Here is a 20672-nt window from a genome sequence, read left to right as displayed (position 1 = left end):
AATAGCATAGAAACCTTATTTATTTATTTATTTATTATTTTTAATATAAGCTTAGACTCCGGGGAATAATTAGACAATGCTGAAAAAGTAGTCTTCAGCGATTTACATAGCTGTGAAATATTGGAGCTGTTTTTATCCAGTGTACCTATGTATACATGGCTGCAGCTAGCTCCACTACTTGCAGAGGACTCATTGGATCTGTGATCACAGAAACTGGTATTTCAAGTTAGGCCACACACAGGAACAAAACATTGTTTGTTATAAGGCAAGGTTTTGTATTTCAGTGTGTTATACCATCATCTAACTGAAGCACTACCTTGTCACTTCTGACTTTCCTATATCACCTTCTGGCTGGATTAAAATAACATCTTTGTGGCTAATGCAAACATTAGGTAGTCAAGAAGAAAAGTATTAACTGAACTTCAGTTTCTTTCCTGCAACTGCGTGTTCCTTCCATTTTTGAACAGGTTAATTGCACCAAGGGGCTGTATCCTCATTCTGCTCTCTGCAGTCAACTTGGCTGCTGTTCATTTCCATTATCACACCTATTTGCCAGCTGGAAACTCAGTCCCCAGCCTGCTCTTCTGCATGCTGACTTTTTCTCACTCGGGGCACCTTGCCAGTGGCAGGACCACCAGGCCCACTGGAATTAAGCAGTTGATGCCACTTCTTGAGAGTCGGAGAAAATTCTGTAGCAGGCGATAGAGCAACTGCCTGCTGACCCTTGTCTGCTACACTAATTGTCAGGAACCTGGATATTTTCAAACCCAATACTCCCAAGGTACAGTATGAGCTCTCTAGATTGCAAACAGTTATCTTGTCCAGAGCCTGAAGATGCAGAGGCTTAATTTTTCCTTTCTATAAGCCTATTTCTGTCTCCCATGTAATTCTGCTAAGCTCCTACGCTGCTAGATCCTACTCTCCCTTTTAATGTGCTTTTTCATTTGTTGTTTTCCCCAGGAGAGCTTAAGTGATAAAATGAAAACCAACAGAATGAAAGGATAAAGCCACAGTCTGGAAACAAACCCACTGCCTGGAATCTCTGCGAAGAAACCATTCAGGAAATACAGCCAAAGAATACATGACAGAAGTAAGAATTTAGGCAAGTGACTATATGCATATAGGAACAATAACTTCCAACGCTTGCAACCCAGCAATGAGGAACTAATAACTGACCATTAGATTTAGGCACTGATTTGAAGGAGTTAAATTCCCAGGCTACATTTCCAGAGCAGGGTGGGGCATTGGGGACATAAGAGAGTGAAAATAAAATGCACCTGAATAGCCTGGCAAGGAGCAGCAAAACCTGTCAGGCTTCCTTTCATTTTCTATACTACAAATACTCCCTAGCTGAGGGTCTCCTGGTCCCCACTGGTAGCTGCAGCCTTTGATTGCAGGTGCCTGTGTGTGGAGAGACGCACTGAACAGCCTTCCACGCACCAGGAAGTGCACAGCAACTCTGGTGTGGCAGCCCATGGAATGGCCAGTGGCTGGGACCTGAGGACAGGGACATGATCACCCTCCCTGTTTTGGAGCGGACATCCTGGAATGTGTCCTTTGGAGGGCCAGACACTGGAAGTGAGTCCCTCTCTGGACCCTGGTACCATACACACAAGGTAAGTGTCAGCCATGTGGCCTCATGCTGGGGCCCAGGAACAAATGGACACAGAGAGAGCAGGGTTATCATTTCAGTCTCTCCCCACTATCCTCTGAAGAGCCCCTTTTCAGTGCTTGTTTGCTGCTGACACCTGCTCCCCCTTCACCCTGTTGTTCAGCCTGCACAGCCCTGGCTTCCTGCTCCAAGCAGTCCTTTGTGAACAGGAACTAGGCAGAGAGCTGTGTTGCTCTGTGTAGAGCATTGCTGGTTTTTGTCATCAGTGTTTCTGTTGCTGTCAGTGATGACAATGTATTTGGGCAACTGCAAAAGACAGACTGAAGCTGCCCGAGATCTAGCAACTTGAAGCATCTGTTAACAATAAAAACGAATTGGAGGTTGATTAAGCCCTTTACTTTTTCCCTGTTTTTTGTTTCACAGACTAGGAGGTATGGGAGGTTACTCAACATTCTTGTTTTTCACTGCATCAGAAGCAAACCACTTTTTTATGATGCAAAGCATGGGTATAAATTGTGCATAAAATGACTTGCAAGTAACTGCTCTTCTTACTCTCTGAGCATCCCAGTAGCAGGTAGTAGTTTAAGGAAGGTCCCAAAAACTTTCCCCTCTCTATTCTTCATTTGCTACTGTGTGGATATCCTGATGGCAGGAGACATTTCTCAGCTCCATGTTTTCAGAGGGAAGGAAACCTGTGAATTCCTGTGCTTAGGTCCCTAGAGCAGGAGGACTCCTTACTGGTAGCGGGACTTCACAGGACCAGAGCTGAGATCCCTTGTGGGAGACAAGAGTGTAGAGCCAAGGGGTTTGTGAGTTAGGGCCCCAGAGTTGCCAGGGAAAGGCAGTAACAGGGAACCCCCTTGGCATGGGAACACCCACCTGCACGTCATGGTGTCATTATCAGTTTTCTTGCAAAACATCCCAGCCCTGTTCCAGTACTCCTTTGGGGGGAGTGTGTGTGTGTGTGTGTGAGTGTGAGGACTGCTGTGTTTTAAGTCTGGGTAGTTACCTGGGAACACATGAATCATTTTTCAGAGTTGCTTGGCTGCTTGTGGGTGAAACTGATTTTTCTGTGCTTTCGTTTACTTGAGGTGAAGCTTTGGAGCAAGTAATGAGCAACTCTGGGTCATGTGTTTTCACATTCTTTTGGGCACCCCCATTTTCACGTGTTAACGTTTGGAAATATCGGAAACAGTCTATTCTCCCTCCATTCCTGGCCGAGATTCAGTGGATCAATCCGGTTTCAGGTCTTCACACAAGGACTCTTTCATTTTCCCTTTTCTTGAGGCCTTTTCATCCTCTTGGTTTGGTTTAAAGAGGAGCTCTTTGTTTCTGTCTCTTACCAGAGATGACTGCTTCACCTCCCATCTGCCTGGAAACACCTCAGGAAGGCTGTGATGAATTGCTTTTGAGGGAGTGCTTTTCAGCCCTTCAGCCCCATGAGCCATCAGCAGGTGAAAGTGAGATCTATTTTCAAGAGTTTGTAGACATGAGGGGGCTTGGCATGGCTGCCAGTCACAGCTGCCTAGTGCCACATGGGCATCAGAGACATCCACATGGGATCAGCAGATCTGATACATGTATTGGGGAAATCTGTGGCACTAGAGTGAGTAGTGATGTCTATAAACATGCAGCTCCTGGGAAGAAGTTAAAGTGCCAGTGTCCATGTGGCTGTGCAGTTTAATACCTGCCTGTCGGCATTACATTTCTTCACTATTGTTTTGTTAATTGTGGTTATTCTCCTGTCAGGTCCCTGATCAGGATAGTTGGTGCTAGTTGTCAGCATAAGAGTAGAAGGCAGAATGTATGGTCATGAAAGAAGAGTGGAGGTAGGACTTCTCTCTGGCATCAGTGTGGATGTAGCTTGGTTGGTGCTGCTTGAGGAACTACACCTTTGAAGTCAGCAACACAGAATCCTGTGCTGCCACAGCCTTCCCTGTCCCGGCACTGTGGGGTGTGTCATGGGAGTGTTTAATGACGCAGTAAAATCTGATGAAATATGTACTTAGCTACCCGAAGTATTTCCTGGCAAACTAATATTATTGTAATATTTCTGGGTCTGCTGGGGTAGTGAATATAAGAAGTCACCACCTGTGGGCCTTTTGTGCTTGATGGACAGTGTATGTAATTGCCTCAGTTTAATCCTTTATTTCCCTCAGTCCTTCTAAAAGGTCGGTTATTTCTGATATTGCTGTTTATGGAGAAAACCATTTCTCAAGACTAGTTGATACTATCTACAATATTGATCTTGGTTTGACTTCATATCAGAGAAGGAGAAAACAGATGGGTAAGAATAGTCAACGAAAGCTCAGATGTAATACTTCTGTAACTTGGTATTTCACACGGCTGTTGTTTGCTGTCACAGTGTGTAGTTGTTCAAGTGCGGAAGCTGAGCTAGAGATGGAAGTTCATTTCATTCCTGCTTCTTTTTTCCTCCTTTGCCTGTCTCTTACTAAACTCAAGAGTTATTACTGGTTGCCCAGATGCTCACCTTGAGAGCTTGTTTTATTTCATGGGCCATGGTAATAAATCATTTCGGCTCTATATTTGAGGTTTAGAATGTGGACAGCTCCTTCAGATGGATCTGTGGCCTCTTGTCCCATGACAACATATCACAGCCTGTCACAGGCCATTGACGCAGGTGGTGAATACATGCAGCCAGGAAACCTGATCCTTTGTGTGGTCTAATTGGTGGGCAGGGTGGCTGCTATAAGGTGTGATAAGACATCCCACAAATAAAACACATCATTGTGGGTTCTGCCTACACTGCCTTCTATTGTAAATATGAAATGTAGATTTCCTGTAAAGTGTTAGGGCTTTTTAGCTCATTATGTTCAAGGAGAAAGTCCTCAGTACTTCAGTTCATCCCACCTTGCTAAAGGCTTGATGTCTACTTCCACTGAGCCTCAGCAAAGTGAGGGTATGATTTGGTCCCAATTTCTTCCAGTGGCTGCACAGTCCCTGATGGTACTCTTGCTGCTGTGAGGGCACTTGCCCCCATGCTGCCCCAGTGCAGGAGGACAAGGAGCTGCCACCATGGAGAGGAAGACTATTTCTCCATTCCTCTTGGCTGAGAAAGCACCCCAAAACCAGTGAGGGCCTCTTCATCTGGCACTGTCATCACAGAAAAGAGTTGGCATGGCACATCCTGCAAATATTCACCAGGGTATTTTAAGTGCTTAATGAAATTTCCAACCATGACTTTCAATAAGGGAAAGTTCTAGAGCATGTCAAGGTGTGTGGGAGCCAAGTTTCAAGTGGGGCAGCTTTCTTCTCCCAGAAACAAACTACCAGGTATTATTGGGCTATTAAAGGTTGTCGTGGTTTATGTGAATGAAGAAGTAACTGGAAATGATGAATGAGAACTTGTCATGGAGTGAAGAAGTCTCTCCTGGGCTCCTGGTTGCCTCAGCATTGCACCAGCTACTAAGAAGGAGAAAAAAATCACTGTTACAACCAAACCTGGGACAAAGGTGAAGGCAAATCCTCCTGACTTTTTCCACTTTAAGTGTTTTGTAGGTTTTTAATGCCGTTTTCTCAGCCTCAGTAGGGTACCTCATGCTGTAGTCTACTTCCTGATGGACTGCAGATGTTAACTGTTCCAGGCTACTCAGTAAGCCAGTCCTGGAGCATGGGGAGAGTAGAGACAAACTTGCCTTCACACAGCTCTCTGCTACTCTACTCATCTGTGAAGACTGGTAAAAAGTTTTTCCACTTCCCCCCATCTCCTTATTCTGAAACTGTTCACTGAAAGGAAACAAAGGTATTGAAACTCATAGTGTTCTTTAGCTGTCAGATTTCAGAGTGCAAAACTTTGGTTTCCTTTATTTTATGGGGGAATGTGTATGGGAGAAAATGCATACTGTTTTCTTAGGTGGAAAATGTGTGTTACTTTCAGCCTTTATAAATCAAAAGCTAGGAAGAGGACTTTGTTCAGTGTTTCAGATACACCTTCTAACCCGCTATTGCCAGGCCTTGACCACCCTGCATGGGTTTCTCCTACCAAGGCTGGAAGGAGTCAGTTTTGCTCCAAAGCCCAGGCTGGTTCTGGGCAGTAGATACAGCAAACCAGCTCAGCCCCACAGTTTGAGCTTTGGGGACACAGGGCCCAAAGCAGATGTTATTGATGGAAGAGCTCATCCTCCATTTGTCTGAACACTTCATCTCTTCAATATGGCTGGCAGAGCTGCTTAAATAAGTCCTAGTTTGACAGCCAACAGAAGCTGGTGAGCAAATCCCCTTTATTTAGGCTGAAAGCTCACAGGTGGTTTTGACTGAAGCAGTCTTGGTGGTTCCTCCTGGAGACCTCAGCCAGTATATTGGAAACAATCAGTGTCACAGGGCTAAGGCTGTGTTGAGCATCAGCTGTAACTGCTGAGTGCCTGTTCCCTGATTCTCATTGGGCTGTTCTTCCTTAATCTCAGACTCTTTTCAATGTTTCCCATCCCGAGAGCTGCTACAGTAAAATGAGTTTTCAGTTTCCCTGAGGATATTAAGGAACATGTGTCTTTCTTTCTTTCTTTATTTTTATTAAGGTGACAGTGAGTTAAACAGGAGCTTTGTAATTACACTAATCTGTTTTAAGAGGTTTGAGAATGTTAATTTGGGATTTGTAGGTGATAAGGAACATGACAATTCTCTTCATTTCTCAGAAAGTGCAGTGCAGAAGACAAATGCAAGGGAACTTGAGTCATAAGTTAATACATATCCTACCTAGTGCAGAAATTTTTTGTTTTGGACTACTTCAAAATGGTATTTCACAGGACGATTGTAGTCATCGGGCAGACTAATATCAAGCTCAGCCACTCACAACAAGGCTTAAATCATAAGCACTGCTCTTCAGAACAGTGATCTGGAACAGTCGAATTGGATTTACTCTGAAGCCAGGTTCTGTGCTCCTCTTCCCTTAGCACTGATTTGGGAAGACCAAGCATGGGATGAGTCTGAACCCTACCTTGATTTGGAAAGGTCTGGCTCAGTGCAGTGCTTTGTGCTCCCTGCCCCAAACTTCTATGCTACTTTGCAAATAACAGACTAAATTAGATTGGCTGTGGCTGCTGTGTTGATTTTAGTGTTCCAGCCTTACCTGGGAGTTGCAAGGTGATGCAGAGCGAAGGGGTCTGCCAGACCTATCTGCTCCTGGGATTTCATGCGGTTGCTGTGTGGAACTAGGACATTGCTGCCACCCAAAGTGGTGCTGTTGCTCTCATCTTGAATCTGTGCTTCTGCTACTTCATTTGCTGTAGCACTCATTTGACTACTTGATGGGGCACTTTGCCTGGCTACACTGACAGGAAAACACTCATTGATATAATCGTTTATATGAGAAGGACAACTTTTATCTAATGTCACCTGTGACATTGGCCCCTTACAATTTTGTGACCCAAAGAAGACTTCATTTCCCTTTGAAGCTGAAGCATGTTCTTTCTCTTCCTACGCTCTTGAAGTCTGTTTTGGGCATCAGAGGGGAAAAGAAAGATATTGGAATCTTATCCTTGCATGTCTCCAACAGTGTGATGGATCTGATTAACTCCTGTTTGAAGGAATAAAAGGAATCCAAATGACTTAAGTAGAAATTTGACCAAACACAAAACCCAAGGCTTTAGAAAGATGAGCAAACAACAGACTGTGCACTTCAGTCATAAGGGAGGTGAAGAACTTTTGCTAACCTAGTAACCAGAGGCTGCAATTATTCCTTTTGGAGTTTTGGTGACATGTATAAATTGTTATGCTCATGTTTATAATGCCACTACAGATTGTCCCTGAAGAATGGCATTTGTCAATGTGAACAGTTGGGAGATATGCTTTCCATTCTGTGACTAATCTGGACTTTGGAACATACTGCCAGCAGCTTCAAAAGACAGTTGGTGTGTGAAACCAATACCAGGCCTGGAGTAGAGATCTTAAATGTGGCAATAATATTTGCAGGGTGCACACAAAAGTAAATAGTCAGTATCAAACTAAGCAGATGTGTACTGCTTAAATTGAGGTTATACCAGTGTAACTCCATTGTCCTTCATGATGTCCATTGTTGATTCATACCATCTAGGCTGGAAGCTTTGGCCTTGTTTAGTGATATGAACTGTTCTGCCCATGATGAGTAGATGCATAGAGGTGATGGAACTGTCATAGAAATCATGGGATAAGACATACAGAGACTCTTTGGCTGTATTCCCCTTTGTATCCTGCTATGCTCTGTAGAATCAATGCTGTGATGCAGAGGCCTATGGTGAATGCAAAGTTCAGAGGAAAACACCTCCATGTGCGGAAGCAATGACTCACAGCAAAGCAAATGCTGGTTTCTTGGACATGGCTTCATGTTGACAGAGGTGAAGTAGTAACACGGACGTACGTAGTCTCTTGCTGACATGTAATCCTCTGGAATCAAACTGGTTTCATGGGAGATAAAATCTCCACCAGTCTTAGCTAACATATCTGATCACTTAGCTGTCATTCTGCTCAGAACAAGGTCATTTTGCCAGCTGATATGATTTACACTTGAAGCCTTTTTCTTCAACAGCCAAGGATATTGCCACTGAAAAGAGGCTCCTGTGAAGAACAATCAAACTGTTTTATGTACGTAAGAGACTTGTACTCAGATAGTTAAACCCCAGTTAAAACCTAGTTTAGTTTTTTGGGGGGCTCCAGCTTGGAAGTAAATAGATTGTAACTCCACTTACTTTGCTTTATGGCTCTAACTTACTATGTTTTAATGTTTGTCTTCTGCTTGTGTTTTGGTTTTGGCAGGGTTTTTTGATGTGCTTTTGCTTGTTTGTTGTTCTGCCTGCCTTGGAATTTCCACAAGGTTCATGTTTATTGATTTCTAATGACATTAATATCTTTCAGTGACCATCTTTTTCTCCCTAAAGTGACTAAAGCACTGTGAACATTCCCATTCACTGTCTGGGTTATCATGCAGCAATGACTCAGTTATCATGTCAGGATGAGGGAAAGAAAAGCTTGTAGTGTCTGCAGAAGCTTCAGTCAAACAAATAATAGTAGCTTTCATTTGATCAAGACTCTAGCTCCATCTTTTGACTATCATACTGGTTTTGACCACAGTTAATTTTTTTCATAGTAACTTGTATGGTGCTACATTTCAGATTTGTGATGAAAAAAACGTCAATAACATGGGTATGTTTTAGTTATTGGTGAGCAGGGCTTGTACAGCATCAAGGCATTTTTTGTTTCTTGCACTGCCCTGCAGGGGGTAGGCTGGGGGTGCACAAGAAGCTGGGAGGGGCCACAGTTGGTACAACTGACCCCAAATGACCAAAGCAATATACCATACCATACAAGATTGTCAGCAGCAATAAAAGTTGGGGGAAGAAGGAGGAACTTTGGGAGTGATGGCATTTGTTTTCCCAAGCGTTATGTGTGGTAGAGGCCTGCTTGCCTAGAAATGGCTGGACGCCTGCCTGTGGGAAATAGTGAGTACTGGATTTTGCTTTGCTTGTGCACACAGCTTTTGATTTTCCTGTTAACTCAAGGGGTGAGATAGAAACAGGTTTGGGTTTGTATTTTTTTTTTTTTCCCCACTCTTAGCCCTCTGATTCTCTCCCCCATCTTGCTGTGGCAGAGTGAACAAGAGGCTGACTGGGCTGAGCTGCTGACTGGAGTTAAACCACAACTATAGATTAGAGGCTGCCAGGACAAACTGAAGTGCAATGTGTGGTTTACAAAAGCATAGAGATTATAGCACTCGCATCATGAGCCAGATGCTCAGTTCTCCTTTTCTTTTTTTTCTTTTTCTTTTATTCCTGAGAGGGAGTAGAGAGAATTTCTCTTCATGGCCCCATCTCCGTAGTAATCCCTATCCAGAAGCAGCTTTCTGACCCTTATATCCTATAGTAATGCAAAAATACCAGAGAAAAGGACAAAGTTCTGTATGTGAGAACCCCCGTGAGGTACATTTGCTGAAAGATCAGATGTACTCAAAACTGAAGGGGGAAAAAAAACCTGAATTTGCCACCTTGTTATTTCTGTAGGTGCAACAGAATGTCATGAAATGTGATAAAGGTACCTAGAAGGGATCATTTGGCTAAACTGATCTGTTTTCTGCAGCAGAAGGAAGTTATGTAGTAGATATGTTTCTTTAAAGGTTTTACTTGTTATTCCCTAATTTGTGTCTTACATTTTTGACCAGAAGTATCTGCAAATTAAAAGCATCCGGTCGTGTTTGTGTGAGTATGCACCCATATGCATGTGTACGTGTTTTAGAGTGCAAGACTTCTTGTTTTGAAATCATCACTGGTAATCTAGCAGTTGTTTATATTTCAGTGAATAACATTGCTAACGAGAAGGTTCTGCCTTCTGCAGACCAGTCTGTTTTTTATTATTATTTATTATAATTTTTTTTTTGCATTAGGAACTATCTGTAGGTGATTAACATTCTGTGAAATGGAACTAGGAGAGCCAAATGTGCAGGTGCAGGAAAGAAAGCAAGGAACTATGGTACAGCACCCCTCCTCTGCAGGAACAGCAGATTGGAAGGGCCTTTGGGCTGCCCATTCTTCTACCATAAAAATCAAGTAGTAATTTAACAGAGGGATCAAACTTTGGTTTAAATGCAATCAGATCTCTTCTTTTCCCCCCTCCTCTGTTGTTACTTCTGTTAGAAGCTGCTCTGACACGCCACTGGTTTGGAAGCATCCTCATTTCCAGCCTTGTTTTACTGCTGGCCCACATGTGACACTGGGCTTTGGCAACAAGACATGTTCACTCGGGTTGTGATGTGGAGAAGCTTTTTCTGTGCACATCAAAGGAATGGTTAGTTATAGCTAACAGAGGATTAATTGAGACAGGATGGGAGACAAGCGTGCCTGGAAAATGATGCTGGATAGGTACATGCTGAAAGAGACATGTCATTCCCCTCATGAGCTCTTCTCAGCCAGTAAAGGGAGATATAAAAGCTCTTTTAAGAATTGATAAGTCTATTGGCTACGTTTCTGTCACGGTTTTGTGTGTCTCATTTAAGTGGAATCAGAAATAGCTCATTTGTACTCCAGCATGATTGTACTACAATAGCAAGAGGGAATGAGCTAGCTATGCTTGGTTTGGAGGCATGTTTGTATGTACATGCAGAGTGAGCCATGTCTGACAGTACTCTCTGTGCCTTGTTCTGCAACCTCATGAAACACTTAAAAGCACTGTTCACTCAGTTGTTGAGATGGCTCCCCTTTGAGCTTGCCTGTCTGAGTGAAGGCAGAGCTAGCTCCGTTTCACTGGGCGTGAACTGGTACACTCCAGCTCCCCATGAGCATTGCATCCCCTCCTTGGTCTATTTATGGGTCCAGGGAGCCACTTGAAGCAGGGAGAGGAGCATCACAGCCTCTCAATGTCAGCCAAACTGTGGTTACTTGATATTAATATACCTGGGCTTTGAGTGCTCTGGATTGAACCTTACCTTGTACACCAGGAATTAGACAGGATCAAACCCTGATCCAGGGCAGCAACAGAGGAGTATCTTTGAGCCAGCTGGCCATTTTGTGGGAGTAGCTGGTCAGGCAATGATGGCTTGTCTCCTTCTTTCTCCTGAGGGACCTGTAAAATGGCAAAAGTTTATAACTCTCTTCTTGCTTTTTCTGGTATGTTATTTCTATAGTTGCCATGGAGATGTTATGTGATGGTCCTTGAGAAAATGGTGTAAGATGTTATCAACTATGATTGAAATTCTCAGAGCTTCTGTTATACAGTTACTGGAGAAGATTTTAATTGTAATCTAAGAAGTAAAAATATGAAATAGTTTTTGGTTATGCAGCAACGTGTACCAGACTGTTTACTTGAGGAACAGTGCAAAAATCCATTCTGCTGCTTCTCCATTCTCTCATTTATTTCTGATTTTGAGATTTGCTTACTGATGATTAGAAATTGAAGTTTAGGTCTTGGGAAGTTTGGTTGTAACTCTTCAAAAGAAAAAAAAATTACTCGTAACACTTTTTACCATTATAGGGGTTGGATATGTTTATATATAACCTTACTGAGCATATAGGAAGTTGCCTTAGCATATTTCACAATATTTTTCCTCAGCTTGCTATCCATTATTGACATTAATAAATCACTGACAAATACAAATAAAATATCATGAAAATTATTAAAGCATGGAGATGAATAGAAAGTTCCCATTTCTGCAGTTGTTTTATTCTCTCAAATTCCCATACCTTTTCATAACTTACCAGGCTCTCCTTCTAACCTTTACAGTTTGTCTCCTTTCTGCAAAAAGATATGTATTAAATTTGTGATGTAATGAAAGGTAAAACCTAATAAAGGAGAGGATGCTGTAATATTCATGAGATAGGAACTGTATTTACTGTGGTCTGGAAACCAGCCTTGCTATCTGTGTAAAGCATGCAAACTGTCTTGTCTTCACTCAGATTTATCCTGACTGAGCTACCAATTCTTCTCTCTCCTCTTCCTAACAAAGATGGTGCCAAATGTTTTAATTGCTGCTGCTTGTAGATTTAACAATGTCCTCTTATGTCACAATAAAAATCAAATTCTTTTCATTACATGTTCCAGTACTGGTAATTGCCCTTTTATTTCAGCTGTCCTTCAGTACTTCACATGGCCCTGAACCCACATATGAATGTATGAATTGCAATATGAAAACCATTGAAACAAGGACCTTGTTTTCTTTATGCATCTGTAAAGCACTGAGTACATCCAGAGCTCCCTGAATAATAACAGCTAAATGATAAGCCTCTCCTAATTCCACATGGTGGATCTTTGGAAAATATGTTTTTTGTTAAGGGCTCTGAATTCCCCTTGCTTCAGAGTTACTTCAGAACTGGAAGTTTAGAAGGCTTCCCCCCCCCTCCCTTCCCTTTAATGAGATCCATTCAGACCTGTCAAAATCCTAATTAACAGAAACAATGTGTAGTTTTTGAAGCAGTATGTGTCATTTTGTTTGTGGGGAGCCCACTTAGAGCACAAATGAATGCAGCAATAAAGGCAAATAGGAGGAATGGTTTAACTAGCCTTGTTGAGTGAGCTGATAATACACATTTGAAGTGGATTTTTTTTTTCTGCTCATCAGTTTATAGCATAGCAAGTTTCCATAAATAATGGCCCTATACCTTTTAATCAATGCAAATCAAGTTAACCTTTCTAAGTTTTCATGTAACAGTCCTGGCAAGTACAGTTTAATGTCCATTAGGAAAACACACATGTAATATGGATAAATTGCATTTCACTGTGTAACAAAGTCTTTAATGCGGATCTTAGTCTGCAAGGGGTAAATTTATTATAATTAGTGCCAAAGGTTTAGATTTCAGCCTGACTTTAATGTGCCGTAACCTTCCTATTTGACTTGGACAATAAAAAGACCTTGTCCATAAAATGCCCTTTTACAATAGTGCCAGAATGCTATGAAAAGCTGCTAGGGTAAACAAGTATTAGATCCTGCATGAGTGCTTGAAGTGGGACCGTGTGGAACTATGCTATACTGCTCCATATCTATACTGCTGCTCATCTATTTTGAATAGCAATATGCTGCCACTTGGCAAATGGAAGCCCACTAACCCATCCAACCCTGCCAATTTTGATCTGCCTTTAGTGTTAAACATTGGCAGGTGGCTTATAAGGTACATAATGTTAAAAGGGTATAGTCTGAGAGGATTATTTCAAACCTGGAGCAGCTCCTTTCCAGCCCCACAAATGCAAAGGAGGCAGTGAGGGAACAGGGGACCAGAGGAAGGTATTTCTCAAGCCAGCTTTGCCACCAAGGAAAACAGCAGATCCACAGCCTCAGTCCATGGTCTGTGTGCTTGGGGACTATCCATAAAGGACTGCAAAGCCAGCAAGTGACTTTGGTGGCTGGTTCCAAAATGTATTAAGGTAAGGGAAATCAAATTTCTGTGGTGTTTGTAACTGAATTCTCCCGTAAAGGTTTGTCTCAAGACTTCTGTGTGGGAAGACCCACAGTGCTGTGGATGATATCACAACTGGATGATATCTTTGTCTTCAGAGAATATGTTTATTACTTACCAAACTGGCTGTTCCACCAGCCCTCTAGCCTCTAAAGGGTGTTGAATGGCAGACACAGTAGAAATAATGAGGCCTTTTATGTTACATGACAACAGAAAGGTTGCTGTGGCCTTCAGGAAAAAACAGCAACCATTTTGGTTTGATACGGTGATCCATCTTCTGTCACAGGTCATCTTTCATCCATGCATGGCTTTACTAGCCTGGGATATGGTATCCTGTTTTTTTCTTTCCTACTTTGAGCATTGCTGTGTGTGATAACTCTTGCGTGTTAGGAATTGCCGGCTGGTTTAAGATGTGCTCTGATTTGAGAAGTTTGCAGTTTTATTTTCCTCTTTACTGCATTTTTGTTCTCTGTTTTCTTTAATATTGGCAGGTCTGAGTATGAACGTGTACATGACAGTTTAGCTGTGCTATAGCTGCATGGAGTTACTATACTTTCATCTCATGTCCCTGAGCAGATCCCTGTGATATTTGATCTCCTTAGGGCATTGTACCCTGGTTTTAATCCTCAGGGGTCTACCCAGCCCTGAGTTTGGGAGTATGGTGATATCATATTATTAATCAGAGCTCATTAGCACATGTCAATCTGAAGCAGGCAGTGCAGTATACATGCCAAGAGCAGTGCTCAGGTGAAGCATGGTCATTACAATAAAACGACTTAAGCAATGAGGGTAAGTTTTGAGCCTAGGCCACTGATACGAATTTGCCTTGAACCCAGAAGGTTGGTTATGTTAGGCACAAGGGAGTGTCACCTCAGCAGCTTTGCATGTGGTTGTTGGGGCCCTAAAGGTACCCACAGTCCTGCCCTGCCTGTAGACAGGACCCATTTTCAGCCATGTAGGCCACCAACTTGTGCTCCAGTGATGCCACGGCAGGACTGGTCTTCTGCCCACAGCTCTGCCTAGCACTGAGTCCTACTGAGCTGGGCCCACTCACTAGCCCATGTTCCATCACAACCTCAGCTGAAGGAAATGCTGATCTCAGTATTTCACTGGGCAGTACTGAGACAGCGGTCATGCATGTCTCGGTATTTCCCAGAAATTAAGAAGACTCAAGTTTTTGTTCTGTTTTCTATTCCTGGCAATTTCTGGAACCTTAAGAAGAGAACTGACTTTTGGCATTATGGTTCCTGTTCAGACAACAGCATGGTCCAACAAGGATATCTGTGCCCACCTCAGAGAGGTACCTGACAAAGCAATCACCATGACACAAAAGTTCTTGCTGTAATGGAGAGGACAACAGTGCTGCAGGACATTGGAAAACTTCCTGTTGGAGTCCCTGCCCATGCAGTGTTTAAATCCATCAAAGTGGTATTTGATTCACAGTCTCTGGAGGCAGGTACTTGGGTTATCACCAGTGCCCATATGATTTTGCACATTTTTTAGACGACAGCTGAACACAGCCTCATCCTCTGCCCACCACCTGCATGCAAATTTTACTTCCAGAGCTGTATGGATGCCACCTTTTGGGCCGATTCGAGACCAACTGTGTTTCCTCCCTAATGTGCTGGTTGCCCCCCAAATCTGGCACAGTGACTATGACCCTGGCTGAAAGCTGGGAATAAGGAGCTATAAGGGGTAACCCAAAGATGCATCTGTAATGGTAGAATTGGCTGCTGAAATGAAAAGATCTGCAGAGATACTGGTTTCTCTTTTTGGGAGTAGTGTGGATGTATTACAGTTACTGATGCGAAAGCAACAAAATGATGGGGTAAATGAGGTGGCAATTTCTGTTTTCTGTTCCCTACTGTCTCCTTATTCTTCAACTCTTCATGACGGGGCTGACAAGGTCACTTCTCCACCCCCTCACAAGGGAGCATGTTGTCATTTAAAAAGAGCAAGTCCTTAGGAGCAAGAAAATAACTTTGATTTAACTGCAGTTGTATTGAAGCTGCTGTCTGTGCAGGATGATGAGAGGAGTGCAATAATCCATCTGTGAAGTGGCCAAGCTTTGAGTAAAGTCAATGCTCAGGATTTGATGCTGCAGCATCAAAGCCTCAGGAAGGAAAACCCATCCCCTCTGCTCCTCTGGAGCTTTAGGTGGGGACCATTTCACAGCATTTCCCTAGTCTAGAAGGAGGCTTCAGGGCTGCTTGTGTCCTTGTAACTGTTAGTGCCTGGTATCAGCAGAGGTGGTTGTGCTGAGGTGTGCTAAGACATCTTGTCACATACTCCCCACTGCTCCAAGTGAAGGTTGTTCCCTCAGCCTGGAAAATGCAGTCTGTGAGAGCCCTGGATACCAGGTTGTGGGGAGGGGCTGCAAGATGAGAAGGACCTCCAGTGTCCAGGTACCACAAGGTATGTGCAAAACTCTTGAGTAATGCTTCTTATTGAATTCTTTCTGTACACAGACTGTGGCATTGGTGCTGTGATACTTAGCAAAGAGTGTGTGAGCAAAGGGAGCTCTCTGACCTCCTGCATTCTGCTCTCTGCATCTCCTTGTACAAGTCAGTCATGTCTTGTTGACATGTGGCAGTCAGCCAAGTATTTCAACCAGAGCAATTTGATGTCTACTTCTCCTTCTGAATGTAAGCCACTGCAGAAATGCATGAGCATTTCCAACAGACAGTTGGATTCAGTTCTGTCTCTTAAATAAGCATTTTTGTCATCCATTTGTAACAAGGCTGTTTTTTCTTCATGCTTTTGGGGATGTGCTTTCCTAATCTGAGAATTATCTGGCCACAGCAATAATCATCCCTTTTAGGATTATAGAATTACAGAATCATTAGGGTTGGAAAGGACCTTAAGATCATCAAGTTCCAGCCCCCTGCTATGGGCATGGACACCTTGACACCTCACACTAAACCATGTCACCCAAGGCTCTGTCCAACCTGGCCTTGAGCACTGCCAGAGATGGAGCCCTTCTCCCCACCAAGAGCTTACTGGACCCTATATTGCTCTTTATAAATAAGTCTCTGTGGCTGGTTGGCACTGACTGTTCACAGGTGCCCATGGACCTTCTTGGAGAAGAGTCATGAAAGCTGAGGCAGTGAGCACTGGGTTGGATGCTGCTTTGTAGTAGTTGGGTTATGTTCCCATGACCTTATTTATGCAAGCTTGCTGATAGTATGTTTGTCTTCTGTACAAGCTAATGGGGCTCCTCACAGAACTATACCAGTGACCTTGAATGGGCCTTGATTACACTGATGACACAATATTTGAAAGTAGACAGGAAGTTCTACCATATACCTGCTATTTGAGCTTGCTGAAAAGATTTCTTTAAATGGCTGCTTTCCAGAATAACAAATCCTGCTTGAATGTTTTCAATTTCTCAGCTTCACAGGAAGTTTGCAAAATTAGGTGGTCTGATTAGAAAAGAATTTGATGAGATAGCGCAATGCATTAGAGAAACTGTCAGGAGACCTGTGTTCCTGGCGGCTGCTCTGTCAAATTGTGGGCATGTTAACACGTAACATAAGTGTGTTCCAATATGATTGCTGTCGATTTTCCTTCTGGATCATGTAACAAAACAGCTTTGTTGTTTGGTTGGTTGGTTTTGTGTGGTGTTTTTTTTTTTGTTTGGTTTGTTTTTTGTTTTGTTTTGGTTTTGTGTTTTGGTTAGTGTGTATTTTTTTTCACTTATTTGTTTATTTGCTTTTTTTTGGGGGGGTTTGTTTTGCTTTTTGAAAAAAAACCACCACAGTTAAATGTAGTGTTCAACTGCGACCTGTCTAGCTTGTTTGTTTGTTTGTGGTTTCTTTTTCTCCATGGGATTTAAGAAGATGCTCTACTGAAAGAGAGCAAAGCCACCTCCTGCACCAGGATGTCCTTTCTATTCTCAGTTATTTACTACTTAAGCCTTAGCCAACCTTGTAGAGGTATTATTTTAGGAGTTTACTCAGTGCAGCATGGACTCAGTGACTGAAAAATGCAACAATTAGCTTTTGATTGGATTACAATGTGATACCAGAAAACCACAATTGTTCTTCTTAAACTAATGATAAGCATTTTTGTGTTTCTTTATTTTGTGATCTTGCAGACTCAGCTCCTTGGAGTTTTACTTGCTGCTGCTTCCAATTTTCTGATTAGTGTCTCTTTGAACGTACAGGTATGAAATTGTTTCTCTTTATTCAGTTGTTTGCATTTAACGAGTAACTTATGTTACAATTTGTTTTTATGGTGAAGTTCAAAATACAAATTCTGTTGCATTTTCAAAATATTCCCTCTCCTTAATGGTAGTTCAAAAGTGCCCTGCTGCAGTTGTTGGCAGTGTGATAGCTCTCAATCTGTTCTGTGCTGTGATTCCTATATTGGAACAGGATAACAAATTAGAAATCCTCTTCCTTGTAACGTGTCATAAAGAAATACCAGCTTTGACCCAGTTGTGGTCTCCTTGGTCATCACATGAACCTGTCTCAGAGTTTCTAAGTCTAAAATGAAAACGACTGCAAAGACTTAGGCACCACTTAATGAAGCAATTAATGTAATTAAATGTATAATGACATAAAGCTTTTTTTGCAATACTGGGCCCCAAAACAACTTAGACCATTTTACTTTTTGTTCTGCAATTAAGATGAAATTATATGAGTAAATATAATTTTAAATTATAAAATCAATGGAGGTACTCACTTTACAACCATGGCAGAAGGCTTTAGGGTAAGACTTCTAAAATCCTTTCTGTATCAATAATTAGAATACATACTCAGTAGAAAGTTAAATAATACATTATAATCTTTGTCTTGTAGACTTCGTGGTATTTTTAGGTCTTCTAACTTTTAAGCACAGAAGACGTTGTTATGTAAGCTGTCCAGGAAAAGTGATTTTGCTAGCTTGTATTTTGAGTTGTATATGTCCCATATAAAGCTACTTCTTGCTTTTTCTGTAAAGGATGAAACAGAAAGCTGAAGAATATGAAATCTTTTATTAATAATTACCCATTTTATTAATGCTGGAGGATTCTTCAATGGTTCCTTTCTATTTTAAGTATCTTTAGTTGGAGAGTCCCATTGAAAGAAATCTGCCAGAGAAAGCAGGCAGATCGAGATGACTGCTGCCTCTTCAATACGAGTTCCAATCTGCTGACAGTGACACTACTAGGGCAGGCTCTGTTTCAATGGCAAAACTCTTTTTGGTGAAGTGAAAATTCAGTGTAGCCCATAAAAACAAGATTGTTGAGACTTCATATATTTTGTCTGTTGCAGGCACTGAGTGCCAAAGTGATGCTTTGCCAGGAGAGGTACTGAGGCATGCAGACAGTTATTGGCTTGTAATCTTGAAAGCATTTGCTGGATTTGAATTATCTTCTAGCTTTTTAAATGCTGTTTAAGAAAACCAATAGCTCTGCATTGCCATTTGGCAGTTTAAACAGTTGGGGTTTTTATCCTTTAAAAGAGATTTTTCTCCACTTAGTAACAATATCTTATAAATATGAACAATTATTTTCCTTAGATCTCAACATTTATTTTCACACTTATTAAATGGACAAACCAAATTTTATTGTTCCCTCCTTCCTTTCCCACTGTGTAGTCAGTTATCCTCCCTGTCTTCCCTCTAGCTAGTTATCAGCTAAGGAACAGCCCACTATTTGCAATGTTTTTCAGCTGGATTATATACAGCCTCCACCTAAATACCATCCACGCACATTACTATGCAAAGCAAGCAGGCATCTGGAGAAAGCAGGCTGTAGGAGAGCGCTGGGCTCACTCTCCCATGTTCCCTGCACATCTTTTCAATCATACTGTGCCCTCAAGAGTTATTTCTACAAGAATCCTGGGGAGAAGCCAGAGCGCAGGATAAAGTTAAGAACTTGTCCTATTGGTTTTCAGCAGAAACTTAGATTCTTGATTTTTTAATATCCATTTCAATATTTTTTAATATTCATTTCAATCAGATCTTTGTTGGGCTGGTTTTGATCAATTTTTTTGTTTATAAAAATGGAACATGCAAAATCCTGGATGTTAGTGAATTGCTAGCCTGTGCCTCAAGGAAGTTTGATTTCCTTGTGCTCCTTTTCTTCTTGGAGGGCTAAACTTCTTAGGATTTCATCTCCTGAACATGTTCTACGGCATGAAGCTGCAGTAATGTGCAGTGTCCTCTCAACAATAGGAATGACAGAGGTTGTAGTGTACCACAGATGTTACTGTTTGGCCCATATTCTGTAAAGCAGAGTAGAATTGGAGTATGAAGAAAATTGCTTGTAACTTCTGGGGGACTCTGCAAGGACACTTCAAAAGTCAGATATCAAGTATTGGAGAACAAAAATTATTTTACCACCATTTATTCTATAATAACTATCATTTGGTTTACAATGTTTTTGACCCATGTGCAGAGAGGCTGGTGAAAAATCTGAGGAAGGAAACACTGTTCTGCAGAAATAATGTGGTAAACATTGCATCCTTCCCAATCACGACACCCTCCTGATGGAGATCAGTGTGATCATAGTCAAGTCATCTTGTTATATACATGTTCTTGTTGTGAAGCCAGAGAGAAACCAATTACAACACGTGTCAATGATGCCTTCTCTGTGTAACAAGAAACACTGCCAAGGTATTACCTGAGTATATATAATACCTGTTGATATAGCTATAACTGGTTTTCCTTCTGAAAATGATGCTTCACCCAAGATCTCGTTGTAAGGTCAAACAGGAGACTGTAGCCAAATCCTAAAATCTATCTAATTAATTTAGAGTTCTCCCTACAGCAGATGTGATTAAGTGCTGCCTTTTTTATTTTGAAATCGTATTTCTGGCGAGCCGGTGTAACATGGAGCCGGATCACCATGTTACATGGTTCCCTTCTCCCAGTTTGTTGCCACAGTTCTAATTCTGCCCCATCTCTTTCTGCCTTTAATTGTTACCAGATTCCCAGCAGAACTGCCAAGCTTTGCTCTGGGAGAAGAACAGAGGTGTGCAGTGATAGCTTGGAAGCACTACCTAGTTAGTATTCACTTAATAATTTTCAGGTTTATTCAGAAGTCTAATTTTTTGGCTGTTTCCACCACAGCTAAGAAAGCACACATCTGAAGCAGCTCCGAGTTAAAAAAAAGCTCTGCCACAACAAGCTGAAAGTCATAATTAAAAAGGAAACCTTGACGCACCTGGAATTTGAATTTGACAGCCCCCTTAATTATTCCACTT

The 20672-nt window shown here is 41.9% G+C and overlaps 1 protein-coding gene across 1 annotated transcript in view; it reads left to right on the top strand.

Annotated features, from left to right (window-relative positions):
* The first annotated feature begins 1455 nt into the window (after positions 1-1455).
* The window catches only part of NIPAL2 (NIPA like domain containing 2), a 43970-nt gene continuing 24753 nt past the window's right edge, over positions 1456-20672 (top strand). Inside the window, exons 1-2 of the mRNA XM_061373205.1 lie at positions 1456-1616; positions 17576-17644. Of these exons, the coding sequence (XP_061229189.1) occupies positions 1512-1616; positions 17576-17644 (174 nt within the window). The 5' untranslated portion in view covers positions 1456-1511. The remainder of the gene's footprint in view (positions 1617-17575; positions 17645-20672) is intronic.

Source organism: Neopsephotus bourkii, unplaced genomic scaffold (genome assembly GCF_033783945.1).
Source record: "Neopsephotus bourkii isolate Nb327-2 ecotype Australia unplaced genomic scaffold, CSIRO-AGI_Nbou_v1 NB_1630, whole genome shotgun sequence".
Classification (NCBI taxonomy): Eukaryota; Metazoa; Chordata; class Aves; order Psittaciformes; family Psittacidae; genus Neopsephotus; species Neopsephotus bourkii.
The sequence above is the reverse complement of the archived record's forward strand: the minus strand, read 5'-3'. Positions and strand labels throughout refer to the sequence as shown.